The sequence below is a fragment of the Hemicordylus capensis genome, chromosome 1 (genome assembly GCF_027244095.1).
Source record: "Hemicordylus capensis ecotype Gifberg chromosome 1, rHemCap1.1.pri, whole genome shotgun sequence".
Lineage (NCBI taxonomy): Eukaryota > Metazoa > Chordata > Lepidosauria > Squamata > Cordylidae > Hemicordylus > Hemicordylus capensis.
In genome coordinates, this window is record NC_069657.1 from 287,239,774 (window position 1) to 287,256,758 (window position 16,985).

Below are 16,985 nucleotides of genomic sequence, written 5' to 3' on the forward strand. Positions count from 1 at the left end.
TTCACTTTACCTAAAAAAGGCAAATTCGATACCGGGCGGTAGTTAGCCGGCTCTGAGGCATCCAACGATGGCTTCTTCAAAAGTGGTCTAATCAATGCCTCCTTCAGCATGCCTGGGAAAATCCCCGTCTCCAGGGAAAGATTGATAATATTCCCAAGGGAGGTGTGCAACCTTTTCTGACTCAAACAGAGGTTCTGGTCGTCTGTTGCTACTAGAGAGCTCTTTAACCACCCCCACCCCCATCCTGATATGGTTGTGTGAAGGGGCTTTGTATGTAGTTTTAAATAATGGCTTGTAATATAAGGGACAGAGCACGAAATGATTGAAGGAATAGGGAGAGAAAAGGAAAATAAGCATTCAGGTGCTGACTTGTTCAACAGTTTCATAATGAAGTAACCTAGTGACCAAGTGGAATGATCAGTGCAGGAGCCAGTTCTGCAAGGGGAAGATCCAATATGGCAGTTGGTTCCAGTAGAGCCAACATAGAAATCTTCACTGCCTTCGCTCTCTTCAGAGGAAGCCAGAAGAAATGGTTGCTGTTCAAGGCAGTTCCCAAAAGGGAGAAGCCAAACTGACAATTGGTTCCAGCTGAGCTGATGGAGGAAATCTCACCCTGTCTCACCTCTCTTTCATGTAATGTGATACAATAGCATAATATCACATTCTTCCATGTGGAGAGAGGTTTGTAAGCAGTAGGAGGGGGATTTCATAAACATTTGAATGCAGATATAGTAGTTCCCTGGGTCATACAATGTGTCTTTCCTCTGTGCTAAACAGAGCTTTTATTTCTGCTTCTAGCCATATGATAGGATCCTTTCTGAGTGTATCAACAGCAAAGTTGAGGATGGGGAGGCAGTGAAAGTCTCCATTAGTGCCTATTCGAATGCTGCCAAAAATACAAGAAGCAAAATCTCCCAATGTGAGTTTGAGGGGCTGGGGAAGGGGCCAAAGATGCATAGTTGCAGGCAGAGGAGGATTGAGAATAGTCCAAAATCCATTCTCTTGGCACATGTATGCATAGTGTTTTACGGGTGCTTGGAATATTGGCAGGAGTTATGCTCTTATACACCAAGCCCATGCTGTTTCAATCTTTTAAAAGTCTATATTTATTTGTTTGCACCTGTGTCCTGTTTTCATAACAGGGAAAAAATCTATAGTAATATGAATTACAAATTCATTCCCCTCCCCTGAGTATCTTGAGTATATTGTTGCCCAGAATTAGGTCGTTTTTAATTTTTTTGGATTTATCATTCTTATTTTGCAGTTTTTGTATTTGAGCAGGACTTCTAAGTTAAATAATAACTTAGTTTATAATGCTTTTTACTTGCCTTTCTTTTGACAACCAAAAGGAAGTGAAACAAAATTATTTTCTAAAAGCTAGACCAAAAGCACCATCAGAAAGATTAGCCACAACAAATAAAACACTTTCCGTTCAGACTGAAAAACTTCCCTAGACAAAACTGCTATGTAGAGTACCTTACAGTAGTGAGGTGTGTAAAACTAAAGTAATCTAATGCCAGCTGGAATTAAATAGAAACTGGGTGACATGTTCTGCAGTGTTACAGGGGCAGAGCAAGAGCTGTTTCTTTTCTCTCAAGATACTGAGCTAACCGTGAAGTTGTACAGCTGTTTACTGTTGAATGGACAACATTTGTTAATAGAGTTGGATACAATAATAACCTACCTTATTTTTGGTGTGAACACTTACTAAAAGCTAATGAGATCGACCTTAATTTCTAGTTTATCCCCATTTTACCATGTCCTCTCTCTGCTGCTGGTTTGTGGGATAGAAGGTAGAACCAAGATACAAGGGAGACACTGAAATTGGTCGAAGAGGCATCTTTTAAAGTGATAGCTTTAAAATGTTTGTGAACTAACCACATACTATGGATCAAGTTAATGGATCAAGTTAACCACATACTATGGATCAAGTTTGTGAACTAACTACATACTATGGATCAAGTTAATATATAAAGGTTTGGCCAATGGTGCTCTTGCAGCAGCAGCAGCAGCAGCAGCAGCAGCAGCCGCTTAGCAAAAGAGCACTGCACCACCCAGGGAAATTATTTGATTTGCACAGACCTTTCTTAAAACTTGTTAATGAGCTACTACAGTTTATGCACCACACCCTGTATTTTCCTTATTCACTGTTTCCCTTGTAGTAGGCTGTCCAAAATTCATTGTAAAGCTTCTCTATAATACATTACTTGTGCATGCTAATATATTTTCTCTTTGCACTTATGGTTCTTTAGATCTCCTGAAAGCTGGTTTATAGTCTCCAGGAAACTGTTAGAGAGTTTTTTGTTTTAGCAAGAGGTGCCACACAAGATATTGTCAATTTATTGTTACTTCTTGAACTTTGGTCATAGGTATTATGAGGAATCCGCATGTCAAAGATATGAAAGGAGAGCTGAGAAAGTAAAGATCTCATCATTGTATGCTTATAACATATTGATTAGGGTTGGGATGTATTACTGTCCCTTAAAAGATTGATGAGTTGTGTGTGTCAGGTTTAAGATAAATGACTATTTAATTTAATGTGGATTAATATTGATAGAAAGTTTACAGCAGATTTAGTGAGACAATCAATCCATCCATAAGAGTTAGTGAGGCAAACTAAGGATATCTTTCAGAGCTTATTTAAATACATTATTTCAGGACAGTTATGAAACTGTAATATTAATATCACTCTAATGGCACAGTTATCTATTTAGGAAATGTCCTGTTGTAATCTTCAGTATCCTGAGGTATATTTTCTAGAAAAAAGAAACTTTTTTTTCCCCTCCTGAAGAAAGAAATAGAATTAACTGCTTCGATATGTAAGTTATTGTTTTCAGGCTGAATACAAATTATTATTATCTCTTTAAAATCAAGATGTTCAGTGCAGTCCTATCTACATATACTTAGAAGTAAAGTATGAGTGTTTAATAAGCCTCACTTCAGGTATGCATACATAATATTGGAGTATAACAATATTTTAGTACTTTTCCATGCTAAAGGAAAGTTAGTGGCAGCCCTGCATCAACGTTAGGGACCCACTGGGGCTGCTGCACAACTTGAAAAGTAGTCCTGATCATGTAGCACGGTGAGACCACTGTGGAACAACTTTAAAAAAACAAAACACTTATGGGCAGCAGTTGCACAGCACTACTTCCATTGGAAGTATTCCATTAGAACCAGCAGTGGTTCTAAGTCATTCTGAAACAGCTCCGTCATGTTACAGGGCTGCCTTTCAAGCAGCCCCAGCAGGTCTCTAACATCTTTGTAGGCCTGTCATGTCAGCCCCTGGTACTGAAAGTAATGGGGGTGGGGTGGAGCAGGGTGTTTTGTTTTGCCTTGACATGGCAATTGAGCTGCTAAAAATCCCTTAAGATTACAACATAAAAGGCATGTGCATAAAAAGGCAGGCCTTCAGTCCTAGCATGCCCCTATGGCAGGGAACAGAGGCTGGGGTTACAATGGAGGCTGGGGTTACAATTGGCTAAAATGTACGGGGGAATTGGAATTTATTTTGTTGCAGGGGGTAGGGAGCAATAAATATGGAAGGTCCATTTCGCTGTCATGGCAATAAATAGGCACCTGCTTCATGGATCAAGCTGTTTTAGGTGGTTGTGTAGTTGGTGTTGTATGATAGGAGTGGCTTGGAATGATCAGTGGTACAAGTAGTGTTCTCACATATGGAAACACTGTGCAACCCTTGTTCATGCATATTTATGGTGGAATACAACTTTTAGATCATCACTATTATTTTTGGTTCTGATGAAAGTAGGATCGTGAGTTCTTGCTATAGACATTTCAAGATGTCTTTGAGGAACTGGCTGACCATCTCTTAGAATGGGTGGGGGAAAGGGAACTAATTTGAAAATCTTATATTATACTGTGATTTTAATTTGGTTTTGTGAATTGTCTTTAGGATCCCAAAGGAAGTATAAATCTGGAAATAAATACATTTTTGCTGTGTCAAATCTACGGCGATTAAAGGGCATACAAACTCATAGCTACATAGCACACAGCACCTGGTACCTGGCCAGGAGCCCCGAGGGCTCTGTTGAATAATATTGGCAGAATAAAAATGAAAAATAAGTAAGGGCCAATCTTATTTATGTCATTGAACTATCCAGAAATATAGAGGCAACTATGCAGAAGGTTGCCAGTTCGAATTCCCTCTGGTACTATACCAGGCAGCAGCGATATAAGAAAATGCTTAAAGGCATCATCTCATACTGTGAGGGGGGAGGCAATGGTAAACCCCTCCTGTATTCTACCAAAAGACAACCACAGGGCTCTGTGGGCACCAGGAGTCGAAATCGACTTGATGTCACACTTTACCTTTATGATGACTTCCCAGACTTGATGAAATGCTAACATCTCTAAGGGAATCCATGAGATGCACACATGCAAAATATATTAAATATGCCATCTATTTTCGCACTAAACCCTTTATGGTTTGAATGTATCTCTCTTAGCACATCAGATCCTGGATGGGCTGAATCTTTACAACAGTTCTGAGGCTAAGGAAAGCTTGTTATCCAGGCTTTTACATAATCGTTTTTACTGCTGCTTCTATGTGTTTTTACCTGTTGTATCGTTTTTATGCTTGTATTTTATAGATTTTAAAATTTGGTTTGTTTTATATTTTTTAGCTTAATACTTTTATTGTCTTTTTATTGTATGTTTTAACTTTTGTAAACCATCTTGGGGTTGTCTTTTAATGAAAGGCAGTATATAAATGCATCAATCAATCAATCAATCAATCAGGAAGAGTATCTCCCTGCAACCTCTATTGTAAAAACTAATCCTACATCCTGGTATGCTTTCTAAATGCAGAGGCAGGCAATTCTCCTGATGTGCTTGTAAAGGAGTTGGGAAGAGATTTGAATATTTGCAGATTATTTTATTTTGAGAACAGAGCAATAGAAGGGGATAGAAGCCACCAGTCTCTTGCCTAGTGTGTTATTTTTGTTAATCTTGTGAGTTGTGTTGTACAAAAAAACTTGTCTGCTTAGTTTATTTTGACTGACAGATTTAAAAACAAGTTTAAGCTACTACGCTGAAATGTGTGGCAGCCATGTGCATGCTGACGCTGCGCGCAGGCTGCTGGGAGCAGTGCTGAATCTCTGCTCAGTGTTTGGAAAGTGGGCATTGTTCCCAGAAAAGCGATTAGGCAACGGTGGGGGGCAGAGGAGGAGCTTCTTACCTGCATTTTAAAGGAACAGATCCCCACTCCACCAAACTGGTTCAGAAGTGGTCGCCCAAGCCGGTTAAGCGATTCCCTAATGAGATGTTGAACCAGTTTGGGCTACATCCCTAGACTGGAATAAAGAACATAAGAGCAGCCCTGCTGGATCAGGCCCAAGGCCCATGTAGTCCAGCATCCTGTTTCACACAGTGGCCCACCAGATACCACTGGAAGCCACAGGCAGGAGTTGAGGGCATGCCCTCTCTCCTGCTGTTACTCCCTTGCAACTGGTACTCAGAGGCATCCTGCCTTTGAGGCTGGAGGTAGCCCACAGCCCTCCGAATAGTAGCCATTGATAGACCTCTCCTCCATGAAGTTATCCAAATCCTTCTTAAAGCCATCCAGGCTGTAGGCTGTCACCACATCTTGTGGCAGAGAGAATTCCACAAGTGGATTATGCGTTGTGTGAAAAAGTACTTCCGTTTGTTGGTCCTAGATTTCCTGGCAATCAATTTCATGGGATGACTCCTGGTTCTAATGTTATTGGAGAGGGAGAAGAATTTCTCTCTTCCTATCAATTTGCCTGGAAGGAATTTCTCTCTTCCTATCAATTTCCATTAGGCTAACCGGCCTGTAATTTCCCGGATCGCCCCTGGATCCCTTTTTGAAAATTGCTGTTACATTTGCTACTCTCCAGTCCTCTGGTACAGAGCCCGATTTCAGGGATAAGTTATATATTTTAACAAGGAGGTCGGCAATTTGACATTTGAATGCTTTGAGGACTCTTGGATGGATGCCATCTGGCCTGGCAATTTGCTAGTTTTCAGTTTTTCCAGACTGTTTAGAACATCATCTCCTGTCACTTCTATCTGACTCAGTTCTTTAGCCTCCATCCCTAAAAAGCCTGGTTCAGGAACAGGTATATACTTAGTATCATCTGCCGTGAAGATGGACACAAAGAACTCATTTAGCTTCTCTGCAACCTCCATATCCTCCTTAATAATCCCTTTCACTCCCTCACTGTCTAATGGTCCAACTGTCTCCTTGGCAGGTTTCCTGCTTCTGATGTATTTAAAGAAGTTTTTGTTATTCCCCTTGATACTTTTGGCTAAATGTTCCTCAAACTCTCTTTTTGCCTCCCTTGTTGTCACCTTGCATTTCTTTTGCCAGAGTTTGTGTTCCTTTCTGTTCTCTTCATTTGGACAGGCCTTCCCATTTTGGAAGGAAGTCTTCCCTTTTATGGCTTTCCTGATGGTACCCGTTAGCCATGCTGGCATCCTCCTGGACTTAGTGGTACCTTTCCCCCTTTGGGGTATACAATCTAACTGGGCTTCTAGTATTGTGGTTTTGAGTAAACTCCATGCATTCCAGAGCGAAGTGACTCTCCTGATTTTCCCTTTCAGCTTTCTTTCCACCATACTCCTCATTTTGGAGAAGTTTCCTCTTCTGAAATTCAAAATGTCTGTGTTAGACTTCCTTGGTGATTCTCTTCCCACATGTATGCTGAATTTGATGGCACTTTGGTCACTGTTCCCTAAAGGGTCAATGACACTGACATCACGGACCAGGTCCTGGGTGTCACTCAGAATTAAGTCCAAGGTCGCCTTCTCTCTGGTTGGTTCCAAGACTAACTGTTCTAGGCTACAGTCATTTAGCGTATCTAGAAATCTGACCTCTTTGTCATGACCTGATTGTGAATTTACCCAGTCTATGTGTGGGTAATTGAAGTCACCCATTATTACAGCCTTGCCTCTCATTGATGCCTCCCTGATTTCCTGCTGCAACTGCCAGTCACTGTCTCGCGTTGTGAACCGGAGGGCGATAGCACATCCCCAGTAGCTCGTTCCCTTTCCGGCCTTGTATTGTCACCCATGGGGTTTCTGTGGAGGTCTCCAGTCCACCTAGGTTTTCTAGCTTGTTAGATTCTATGCCTTCTTTAACATACAGTGTTACTCCACCTCCAAGGTGCTCCCCCCTATCCTTTCAATAGAGTTTATATCCAGGGATAATAGTGTCCCACTGGAACAAATCCCCCCTCCCCCAAAAAAGTGTATATAAGGAGTACAGAGTTCACATTTGTTAAATATACTGCTACATTTAGTGAGTGTTCCATGACAAACTATCATTTTCTTAAAGTCGTGCATGAAGAAATGTGGATATATATAGTGTGTAGATAGATAGATAGATAGATAGATAGATAGATAGGATTAGGGAGAGATTAAAAAGAACTCTCTTTTTGGAAATTTCTCAGTGGCCTTTCCTTGGTTTGTAATGTTGAACAGTGTAAATCTTAAAATAATAACAATAAGCAATCTCTCTCCCTTATATTATGGTTCTTGAATGGGAAACCCTGGACCCACTCCTATTTCTCCTAAATATGTCATGAAACTATAAAAACATACAGTTGTTTTAAAAGTTGTGCTGTCATTGAGCAAAACGAGAAAAGAATATGTAAAGGGTTACTTTTGTGTTGACCCCCCCCCCCAGGAACAGGACAAAGGGAGACAAAAGAGAAGAGATTATATATCAAATCTAAATTTTAGCATATGCATAAAGATAAGTTTGCCCTCCAGGCAGTTTTTTAATGGAAGAACAAAGGGTGTCCAAAGAAAACATAAGCTGCCTGATTTAGTCCTTTCCAAGATTTTGAAGATATTATATGGAAAATATGCTGATACATTCCAGCTGCATGTGCCAAAAACTATACATGTTTCTCCACATTTTGTGTTATTAAGCTCCACAGTTGTACTTAAAAATTGACTAAATTGATGTATTAGTTGTGATTTTGTTTCCATTTCTTTTCTAAGGTGCATTTGGTCTGCTCTGTTTAAAGCCAACTTTTGCATAACCACTTTTGCGTGATCACATTACGAAGACATGATTATTTTTGGTCATCCATGTGTGAAATCTAGATTCTTGTAAAGCATTTGACACCCATATGTACTCAACACACTTTTTAGCTCCCTGATCAACACATATTCAACAATCCTAATATTCAAGCTGCCAAATGATGATTGGTGGGGAAACTGAATTATCTATTGAACTCTTAATAAAGGCCATTCCTGTGCTGATATTGCTGTGTGTGTTTTTGTGTGTTTGTGTGTAAGTGTGTGTGTGTGAGAGAGAAAGAGAGAGAAATGTTGCAGTATTTTAAAAGTCCAGTGTCAGTGATATCCAGACTAATGCTGCACGTGCAGTGAATAAAGATGTACACATGCAAGGTGGTCATACAGCTGAGCTCAATCTTTTGTGCTTTTGGTGCACTTGTACAAACATTGCACTTGCACAACAAGTAAAGTGGTTAGCTTTACATAATTCACTGCAACATACATGGACTGAGGAACAAATTTCACAGAGGAGGTGTGACACAAAACAGAACAGAAAAAATTTCACAGAACAGATAACCCACCTGTTGCACTGATGTAATGCTAGTATGGAACACAAGCCCTCAGCTTAGCAGAACTAGCTAGTGCAACATGTTTGCACTAGTGCAGCATTAGCTGGGATGTCAGTCCTTAAGTTTGTTCTAGATAATCTTTAGATAGAATTATATAAACTTGTAAAGATATCAGGAGCATTCTGATAGTCTAGATTTTTTCTCCAGAAAATATATCTGAAATGTTCAATGATATGTCTGTGTGCAGTGTTTCGAACTAAAACTGAATGGTTGCCTTGCATGTAGTCATATGATACATAAGTGATGTGAAGTGGAAGCATATGTATGTACTTTTAAATCAGTAGGGCATGATCTTCATGCAGACTCACACTGAACATCAAAGTTCATGAGTTCAGTTGGAATGTTAAGGGGAAAACATTATTTTAGTAACAGTAAACAGAGGAATTTTTCAGCTGATTGTTACTTATAAACTTAGCTATTGTTACAAAAGTAGATTTCTGGGAAATAGCATTGCCCTGACTAGGTCTTTGCTATGATTCAGCATGGGAGCTGTTAAGTATTTTATATTGGTTTAATGTAACAGTTGTCCATGTAGCCACTAAAGGCAGCATTAAACAGAATTTCAGTGTAATTCTGGCTAAATTTTATATTCTTTATTGAATTTCATTTTGGCTATATTTAATTTATGAGATAGGCTGCGTTTTTTCATCTGCTCTGATTGGCGTAAGATGGGATTGGAAAACATGTCTGGAATAAGGCATAATGCAAAATCATGGTTTGTATGACAAATGTTTTCATCTTTGCTCTGAACCTCAGCCTAACTGCAAACTGTGGTCTGTTTGGGACCAACAAACCATGATCTGAAATGATGGTTTGAAGTTGGTTTGTAAACCACAGTTTGTGTGAATTATGGCTTTGCACTATGTCTGAATTCACAGAGTACTGGTAAAACGCCAGTCTTATACATTGCTCTGCCTTAATAAGCTGCTGAACTATGGAGATGGAAGTGAACTTATAAATGTAAGGTTATTCAGAATCTTCATATACAGGTCCAACTTATGGCAACCATTATAGTTTTAACCATTCTTAATTTTAATTCTAGCTTTTTACCACATAAGAAATCATTTTCAGCTATATTAATACTACTGTTTAAATTCTCCTTCTATCTTTTCTGTGCATTTTATTATGGAAAAGTATGTTTAGCGGTTTTAGTTTCTTAGTAGCTTGTTTCTTTTTAGTAACTTGTCTCTTTTTAAATTGTAATTATTTTAAATTTTAGCCTTTTCACAATAGCTATCATCATATCTGCAATCACCTCTATCAACATGTAACTTTTCTCCAGTATTACCTTCATTTAATGTGTAATTTTATGCTGGTCTCTGACTGTGATAAAGCTTGATTCTGAATCTGATTCTTCCTATACAGTTTTGCAATAAAAAAAAGTTCTCAAAGTGATTTACAGGGCAAAAGGCATGAGCAAATGGTTCCCTGTCCCTCAAAAGCCTCAAAATCTTTTTATTTTTTAAAAATGACCCCACAAACTAGCAATAGCTGATAAGGTGCTATGCTGGGCTGAATTGGGATAGTTGCTCTCCACCTACTAAATAGAAGAGTCACCACTTTTAAAATGTGTTTCTCACCCAGTTAGCAGGGATTATGATGCTGATTCCTGAACAGATGGAAAACGCAGACAAGCAACATTAAACCATGCTTTGCCTGTTGTATGTCTGGGAACTGAAACCACAGTGCTGGTTCTTTACTATGGTTAGCACAATCTGTTATTTTACATTATGAGGCTGTGCACACGAGCAGCCAAACCCAAAGCTGGGCAGCCCTGCCTGAGTTTGGCTGCTTGTGTGCAGAGTTGGGATCATGAGCGACCCCGGCATGGCCTCTGCCCCAAGCCCAGGAATTTACCCCAGGCTTTAACCTGGGTTTAAGGGCACAAGCTGGAATACTCCAGATTTGAGGTCATGAGTATGCTCAAGCTGCACGCAGAGCCCGACTCCTGGGTGAATCCCCCAATGCACTGCACTCATTGCATGGTGCATTTTGGAATTCCTGGAGGCTGGGAAAAGGAATCTTGGCCTCCAGAGATCCATGCTGCATGGAGCAGTATGGATTGTGTGGCCGCGCACCAAAGCAAACATTGCTGATCGTTGGGGTGGGTGGCGGGGAGGTAGGTCCATTTCTGCCTTCCACACCCATCATGGTCATGAGAACGACCTTTATGTCTAAAGCTACCTATATATTTTGTTGGTAGAAAAGTTTTAGGATTGTTAAAACTTGGACCTGAGAAGTTAATTTTTATACTAATGAGTATGTATATATATGTTTTCCCCCCCTTTTCAACAGGGATTTACGATTTAACAGAATTAAAGAAATCCAACCTGGTGCATTTAGACAGCTTAAGAATCTGAACACATTGTAAGTTTCAACTTTCAGTATGCTTGCTTTTCCTTTAATCAATAGTTTAACTATCATGTTCACCTTTTCTGTTTAATAAGCAACATTCATTAGATGTTTTTATTTCCATGGTTGCTGTCTGTGTCTCTCACGTTTTGGTTGTTTAATTAACCATTTCAAGTCTGCATGAAGACCATTAAGTCTAACATGGCAAAAAGGTTGATTGGCAGCAGTACAGGAAGAAGAATGTGTGGCTGAGCCAGGGCTTAGGACTGGACTTGAGGAGGCACATGCATCACAACCACAGTGGCTGACAAGTTGCTCAGACTGTCCTGAGGCAGGTGTTACATAATGCCTTGAGGAGCACATTTCAGGACACCTGATCTAGCTCAGCTAACCTGTTGCAGTACCATATCCCAAGGTGCAATAGAGCAGAAAGGATCGCGCCAGGAGGTGGTTCCATTGCAAGCCTTCTTGATGGTACAGTGACTGAGGTACCTGGGCCTTGCTTCCAATCTTCCTGCTTGAACCTACTGGTTGACAAGCAGGCAATATTTCCTGCAATCATAAATCATATTAGGTTGCTTTTGTTTTATATACCACTTTTCAACCAAAAAGTGCTGAAATGATTTGGCTTACATAGAAAAAAAGAGGATGGCTGCCTGTTCCTTAAGAACTCACAGTCTGAAAAGAACACAGGAAAACACCAGCAGCAGTCACTGGAGTAATATTGTGCCGGGGTTGAATTGGGACAGTGGCTCTCTTCCTGCTAATTAATATTAAGAGAGCCACCACTGTAAAAGGTGCCTCTTTGCCCAGTTAGCAGGGTTGAGTCCAGAACAAATCAGGTTTAAGAGTAAGCAGGATGTCTGCTTTGTTCTAAGGTTATATGCAGATTTCTTAAATTTCAAGCCCATGTTACACTGAAGTTTGTTCTAGTGGAAGCTGCTGAGCTCTTTTCCCTTTTCTTTTTCTTGGTTTTGAACAATTTTGTGGACTGGACCTGGATTGCCAGCAAGGTGTTTTTTGTTTGTTTGTTTGTTTTTTTAAAGCTTCTGAAATGCAGTAACTTTTGCAAGAAATAACTTTTACTTAGTTATGGTTCATGTTAGTGTAACAAAATATAATAGCCAACATCCAGAGTGAAAAGGCACATATGTAACAAACATACAACATGCGCTATGGGGGAGGGACAAATTTTGGCAATATCCCCTACCCTCTGTAACCGGCTGTGACTCCCAAAAATATGTCTCTGGGAGCTATTGCCTCAGGAGTCTCAGTTGGCTACAGAGGGAAGGGAGAGATTTAAAAATTTACGATGCAGCATTGTTTCACACATGCTTCATTAGTCTGTTAGTCAGCCAATATCTTTATTTTGATTTTGGGCTTTTATTTGTGATCGGATACTTATTATATACTAGCCGATTCCTCACAGAGCATCTGTGCGCTCTTTGGGGCCGGTGGTTACCTCCCCCCCCACTTCTGCCCCAGTCTCTGCTTCCGGGCCCAGACACCTCTCCTCCCCACTGCCACTTCTGCCCCCCCCACTTTCTTTCCCCCCTCCTGGGCCTTGCTTCTGCGGCTGGGCCAGGCCCGCCACCTCTGGCCTCCACGGCCAGGCCGCCACCACGGCAACCAATCCTCCTGGGTGCACCTCAGCCAATCAGGCACGTCCACCACCCAATCAGCTGGGCTCTGGGATGCACATTCCAAGGCACACCCAGGAGAATTAATATATTACTAGCTGACCCTTCACAGAGCAACTGAGAGCACAGAAAGCCAGCATGGTGTAGTGGTTAGAGTGCTGGATTAAGACTGGGGAGACCCGAGTTCAAATCCCCATTCAGCCATGAAACTAGCTGGGTGACTCTGGGCCAGTCACTTCTCTCTCAGCCTAACCTACTTTACAGGGTTGTTGTGAAAGGGAAACTCAAGTATGTAGTACACCGCTCTGGGCTCCTTGGAGGAAGAGTGGGATATAAATGTAATAACAACAACAACAACAACTGTGAAGTTGTGCACTGAGCCTGTGGCATCCTCCCACAGCTCTCTCTCTCTCTCCCCCCCCGCAGCTCACTCGCTCGCTCTCTCCCCGCAGCTCGTTCGCTCGCTGTCTCCCCGTGCAGCTCTCTTCCCCCCCCCCGCAGCTTTCGCCATTGGGCAGGCCATGGCCAGGACATCCCGCCACCGCCTCCCACCTCCTCATCCAGGGGCTGATAGGGCTTTGCCCGCCATCTGCCCACCTCCTCGCCACCGCCATGATTTCTCCCCACCACCGCCTCCTCTTCCTGGCCAGAGGGGCTTCGCCCGCCATTCACCCACCTCTTCTGGCCAGAGGGGCTGCGTCTGCCAGCCCTCCACCTCTACATCCTAGCCGCCGCCATTATTTCTCTCCGCTTCAATGCTGGAACTCTTGCATGCTCTAGAGCATCTGCGCATTAGTACTTGATTGCTCCCCTCACCTCCGAGATCTCCCTACCCTCACCTGTGCTGCACTCCTGCTCCTCCTCCTTCCCGTTGCTTCCACCTGTCACGCCCTCAATCTCAGATAGCGAGGAGGAAGGAGAAGCTGACAGCCTTTCAACCGATACAGGGGTGCCTGAGGGGCAGAACCTGGCTGCCAGTTCCCAAGAGATGGCTGAGGAAGGTCCAGCTGATGTTTCGGAACAGGCACAGCAGTCTGAGGCAGCAGAGACAGCAACGGACAGATTAGAAGATCATCTGTGCAGGCAACCCCCACTGACTCCACATCAAAGGCGTCACAAGGCGAAGGGCACAGTTGGAAACTATCAGGAGGAGTAAATGCCTCTTGCAGAGGGCTTATAAGCCTTGAATCCCTGCCAGCTGAGAGTTATCAGCTTGTACTATAAAGCACGTCAACAGCTTTCTGTTAACCACTGGAAGACAACATTTGTCAACCCTCGTGTTGACAGCTTTAAGCCCAAGCCTGATATAGAGAACTATTCCGAGCCATGTTTAGTTTCTGCAACCCAGTTTGTATTGTGGACTATCTTCCCAGACTTCCCTTCTGGGTGGCCAGATTTCTGACACCACCTCCCTCACCCTTCTTGGTCATGGCTGCAGCATTGCTGCCACCTATTGGCCAAGCTGCAGCCCCCATCCCCAGAGACCTCCCCACCCTCACCCGAGCCCTGCTCCTCCTCCCCACATCTAATTCACACAACGGCATCCTCCTTCTCCTGAAGGGGCTCCTTCCTCCCTCATAACCCGTCTTTTTGCAGACCCCTGCCTGCTATCCTTTTATATATGTATTGTAGAGGAGAGAAATCTATAATCAAGAACATCCTCGGACCAGTAACTGTTGCATTCCAACTGACTTTACCCATCACAGGCTCCTCCTCCTTATCTGCATAGGGAATCCCCACTGCCCAATCACCACAGTGCCACAGGCTCCTTCTCCCTATCTACATATGGAATCCCCACTGCCCAATCAGGTGCTTCTGCTTGCAGACTCTGTCAGCCAATCACCTCCTTTCTACCATGTCTCCACGCATGGCCCATCTTGGAGAATTAATAATATAGATATATTGGGTTTTGAAAAAAAGTTGTACTACAAACATATTTTGATTTATTTTCTAGACTTCTAAACAACAATCACATTAAAAGAATACCTACTGGAGCATTTGAAGACCTTGAAAATCTAAAATATCTGTAAGTTAAATGTATGTAACATTTTTATAAGAGAAGTGAATGTGATAATGTGGAAACACATTTCATCTACGATGACTGTGTGTATATGAAGAAACTGTGTATATGAAGAAACTGAGACTATGAAAATGAAAGCAGCTTGTTCATTTCTATGGTTCTTATTCCAGAGCAGCCAGAACTGAACATGAATATACTTTAATTGATTAGTAATAATAAGCATGTGTGAGACAGTTCAACAATTAGGGAATACCTTTAGAAATAGGATTGTCAAGGAACTGTAAGAACCCAAGTGGTGTAGTGTTTGCCACACCAACAACAGATGCTTAGCGTAATCTTTATTTATTTATTTTATTTATTTATCATATTTTATACTACCTGATATATACATCTCTAGGCATTAATATTAATGTGGACATCATAGCATCACTTACTGCATCATTTGGCTGGTCTTTGCATGTATATTTTAAATTTGTGTATGTAGTACCGTATTTTACGGACTATAAGACGCTATGGACTATAAGATGCACCTTAATTTTAATCCAGTTTTTCAGAGTTTTAACATATTAAACTGTTAAAACATATAAGACGCGCCTGAATTTTGGCGGATATTTTTCAAGGAAAAAAGTGAGTCTTATAGTCCATAAAATACGGTATTTCAGTCGCGCGCGTGTGTGTGAGAGAGAGAGAGAGAGAGAGAGAGAGAATAATCTCTGACAATTTATTTATTGTTAGATTTTTATACCGCATTTCATAAAAACAATTTCATTTAAATCAGTATAAGACTATAAAAGTTACAGAATAAAAATATTAAATTGGAATATAAAAATACAAATCTAATTTAAAAAAATTAAAACATACACGAGACCATAAAATACAGAGCACCAGGAACAAAAGCAGCACTCATATGAAAGCCTGCGCAAAAAGCCAAGATTTCGCTTGCTTTCTAAAAGCTCTGATGGAGACTGAGGCGCGAATGCGCCCCCGGGAGAGCATTCCAAAGTCTGGGGGGAATAACTGAAAAGCCTCTGTCCAGTGTGCATGGCAGCCGAGCCTCCTTCATTGTAGGGATGTGCGAACTGGGTTGAGGTTAAGCTGGTTTGCACTCAAACTGGTTCAGTTCAAAGGCTCAACCTTGAACCAGGTCTGGTTCAGTCCTAGATCAAAGAGAACCAGTTTGGACCGGTTTGAAGCCCTACCGGCAAAGAGGAATCTGGTGAAGATTCCCCTTTACTGGTAAAAGGGGCAGCTGGAGTGGGAGAATTCTCTAATGGAATATTGAAGTATCACAATTCCAACCGGTTGAGGGAGAGAGGGCGGCAGCGCCGCCAACCCCTGCCAGCCTCCCCCCAAGCCGCCTTGGGGCTCAGCTTGGGCCTGTTTTGGGCCTCTGCACATCTGTGGAGGCAATTATTTTGGCCTCCACACATGCACACGGGCCTGTGCACATGAGCAGAGGCAAAAAATGGCTTCGACATATGCGCAGTGGCCCAAAATGGGCCAAAACCAGCCCAGGAGCCTTGCGGGGAGGCCAGAAGGGGTTAGGGGAGCTACAGCTGCCCCCCTGTGGCTGCCGCCAGCTTGACCAGCTGGATTTGTGAGTACTTCAAAATTCAGTCAGAGAAGCCTCCTGCTGCCCCCTTTACCAGTAAAAGGAAATCCTCACTAGATTTCCCTTTACTGGTAGGGTTTCTAATTTGAACCGGGGGGTGGGGGTGGCTCAGAGGGGCAAAACTGGCCCAGTCTTGTTTGAATCCAACTTAGATTTGAACCATACCGGGAAAACTGGTTTTATGCACAACCCTACCTCATAGACAGAATGTGGAGCAGAGCCCCCTCCAATGATCTTGAAAAGTGGGCAGAAACCCTTCGGAGTAGGCAATCCCTCAGATATACGGGGCCCAAACCTGATATTACGCTGGTATTATTTCAAATAAGAAATATCAAGTGGTATTAATAATAATAATAATAATAATAATAATAATAATATTAGAGTCGCAGAAAGAGTGAGAAAGATTCCATTTTTTCAGAGCACATGCCAGAGTGCCTGATAAGATGATATTTTGTGTCTTAGTGTCTATTTGCTTTGGCCAACATGTTTCAGCCTTTGCTGAGAAATATTTGTTTTGTTGACACTAGTTGGAAAAATAGCACATAGCCCCTTACACTTCCTTTGTACCAGTGCTGTTTCCTTATTTATTGCATTTTTCAGAAATTGTTTCTTTTGCCGATAAATGAATGAATGAATGAATGAATGTATACATAGTGTGTCACAAGTAGGCTTCCACCTATCTTAGTAACACAGTTGTGATTTAAATGAACACTGCAAGCCAAGGT

General features: G+C 41.8%; 1 protein-coding gene across 3 annotated transcripts in view; it reads left to right on the forward strand.

Annotated features, from left to right (window-relative positions):
• Positions 1-16,985, forward strand: part of PXDN (peroxidasin) — a 136,867-nt gene that overhangs the window by 35,634 nt on the left and 84,248 nt on the right. For all 3 annotated transcript variants that reach the window (XR_008313853.1, XM_053286030.1, XM_053286032.1), the window contains exons 2-3: positions 10,932-11,003; positions 14,583-14,654. Coding sequence is in view for 2 of the 3 variants with exons in the window: in XM_053286030.1 (XP_053142005.1) it covers positions 10,932-11,003; positions 14,583-14,654 (144 nt within the window). In the remaining variant the exon portion in view is untranslated. The remainder of the gene's footprint in view (positions 1-10,931; positions 11,004-14,582; positions 14,655-16,985) is intronic.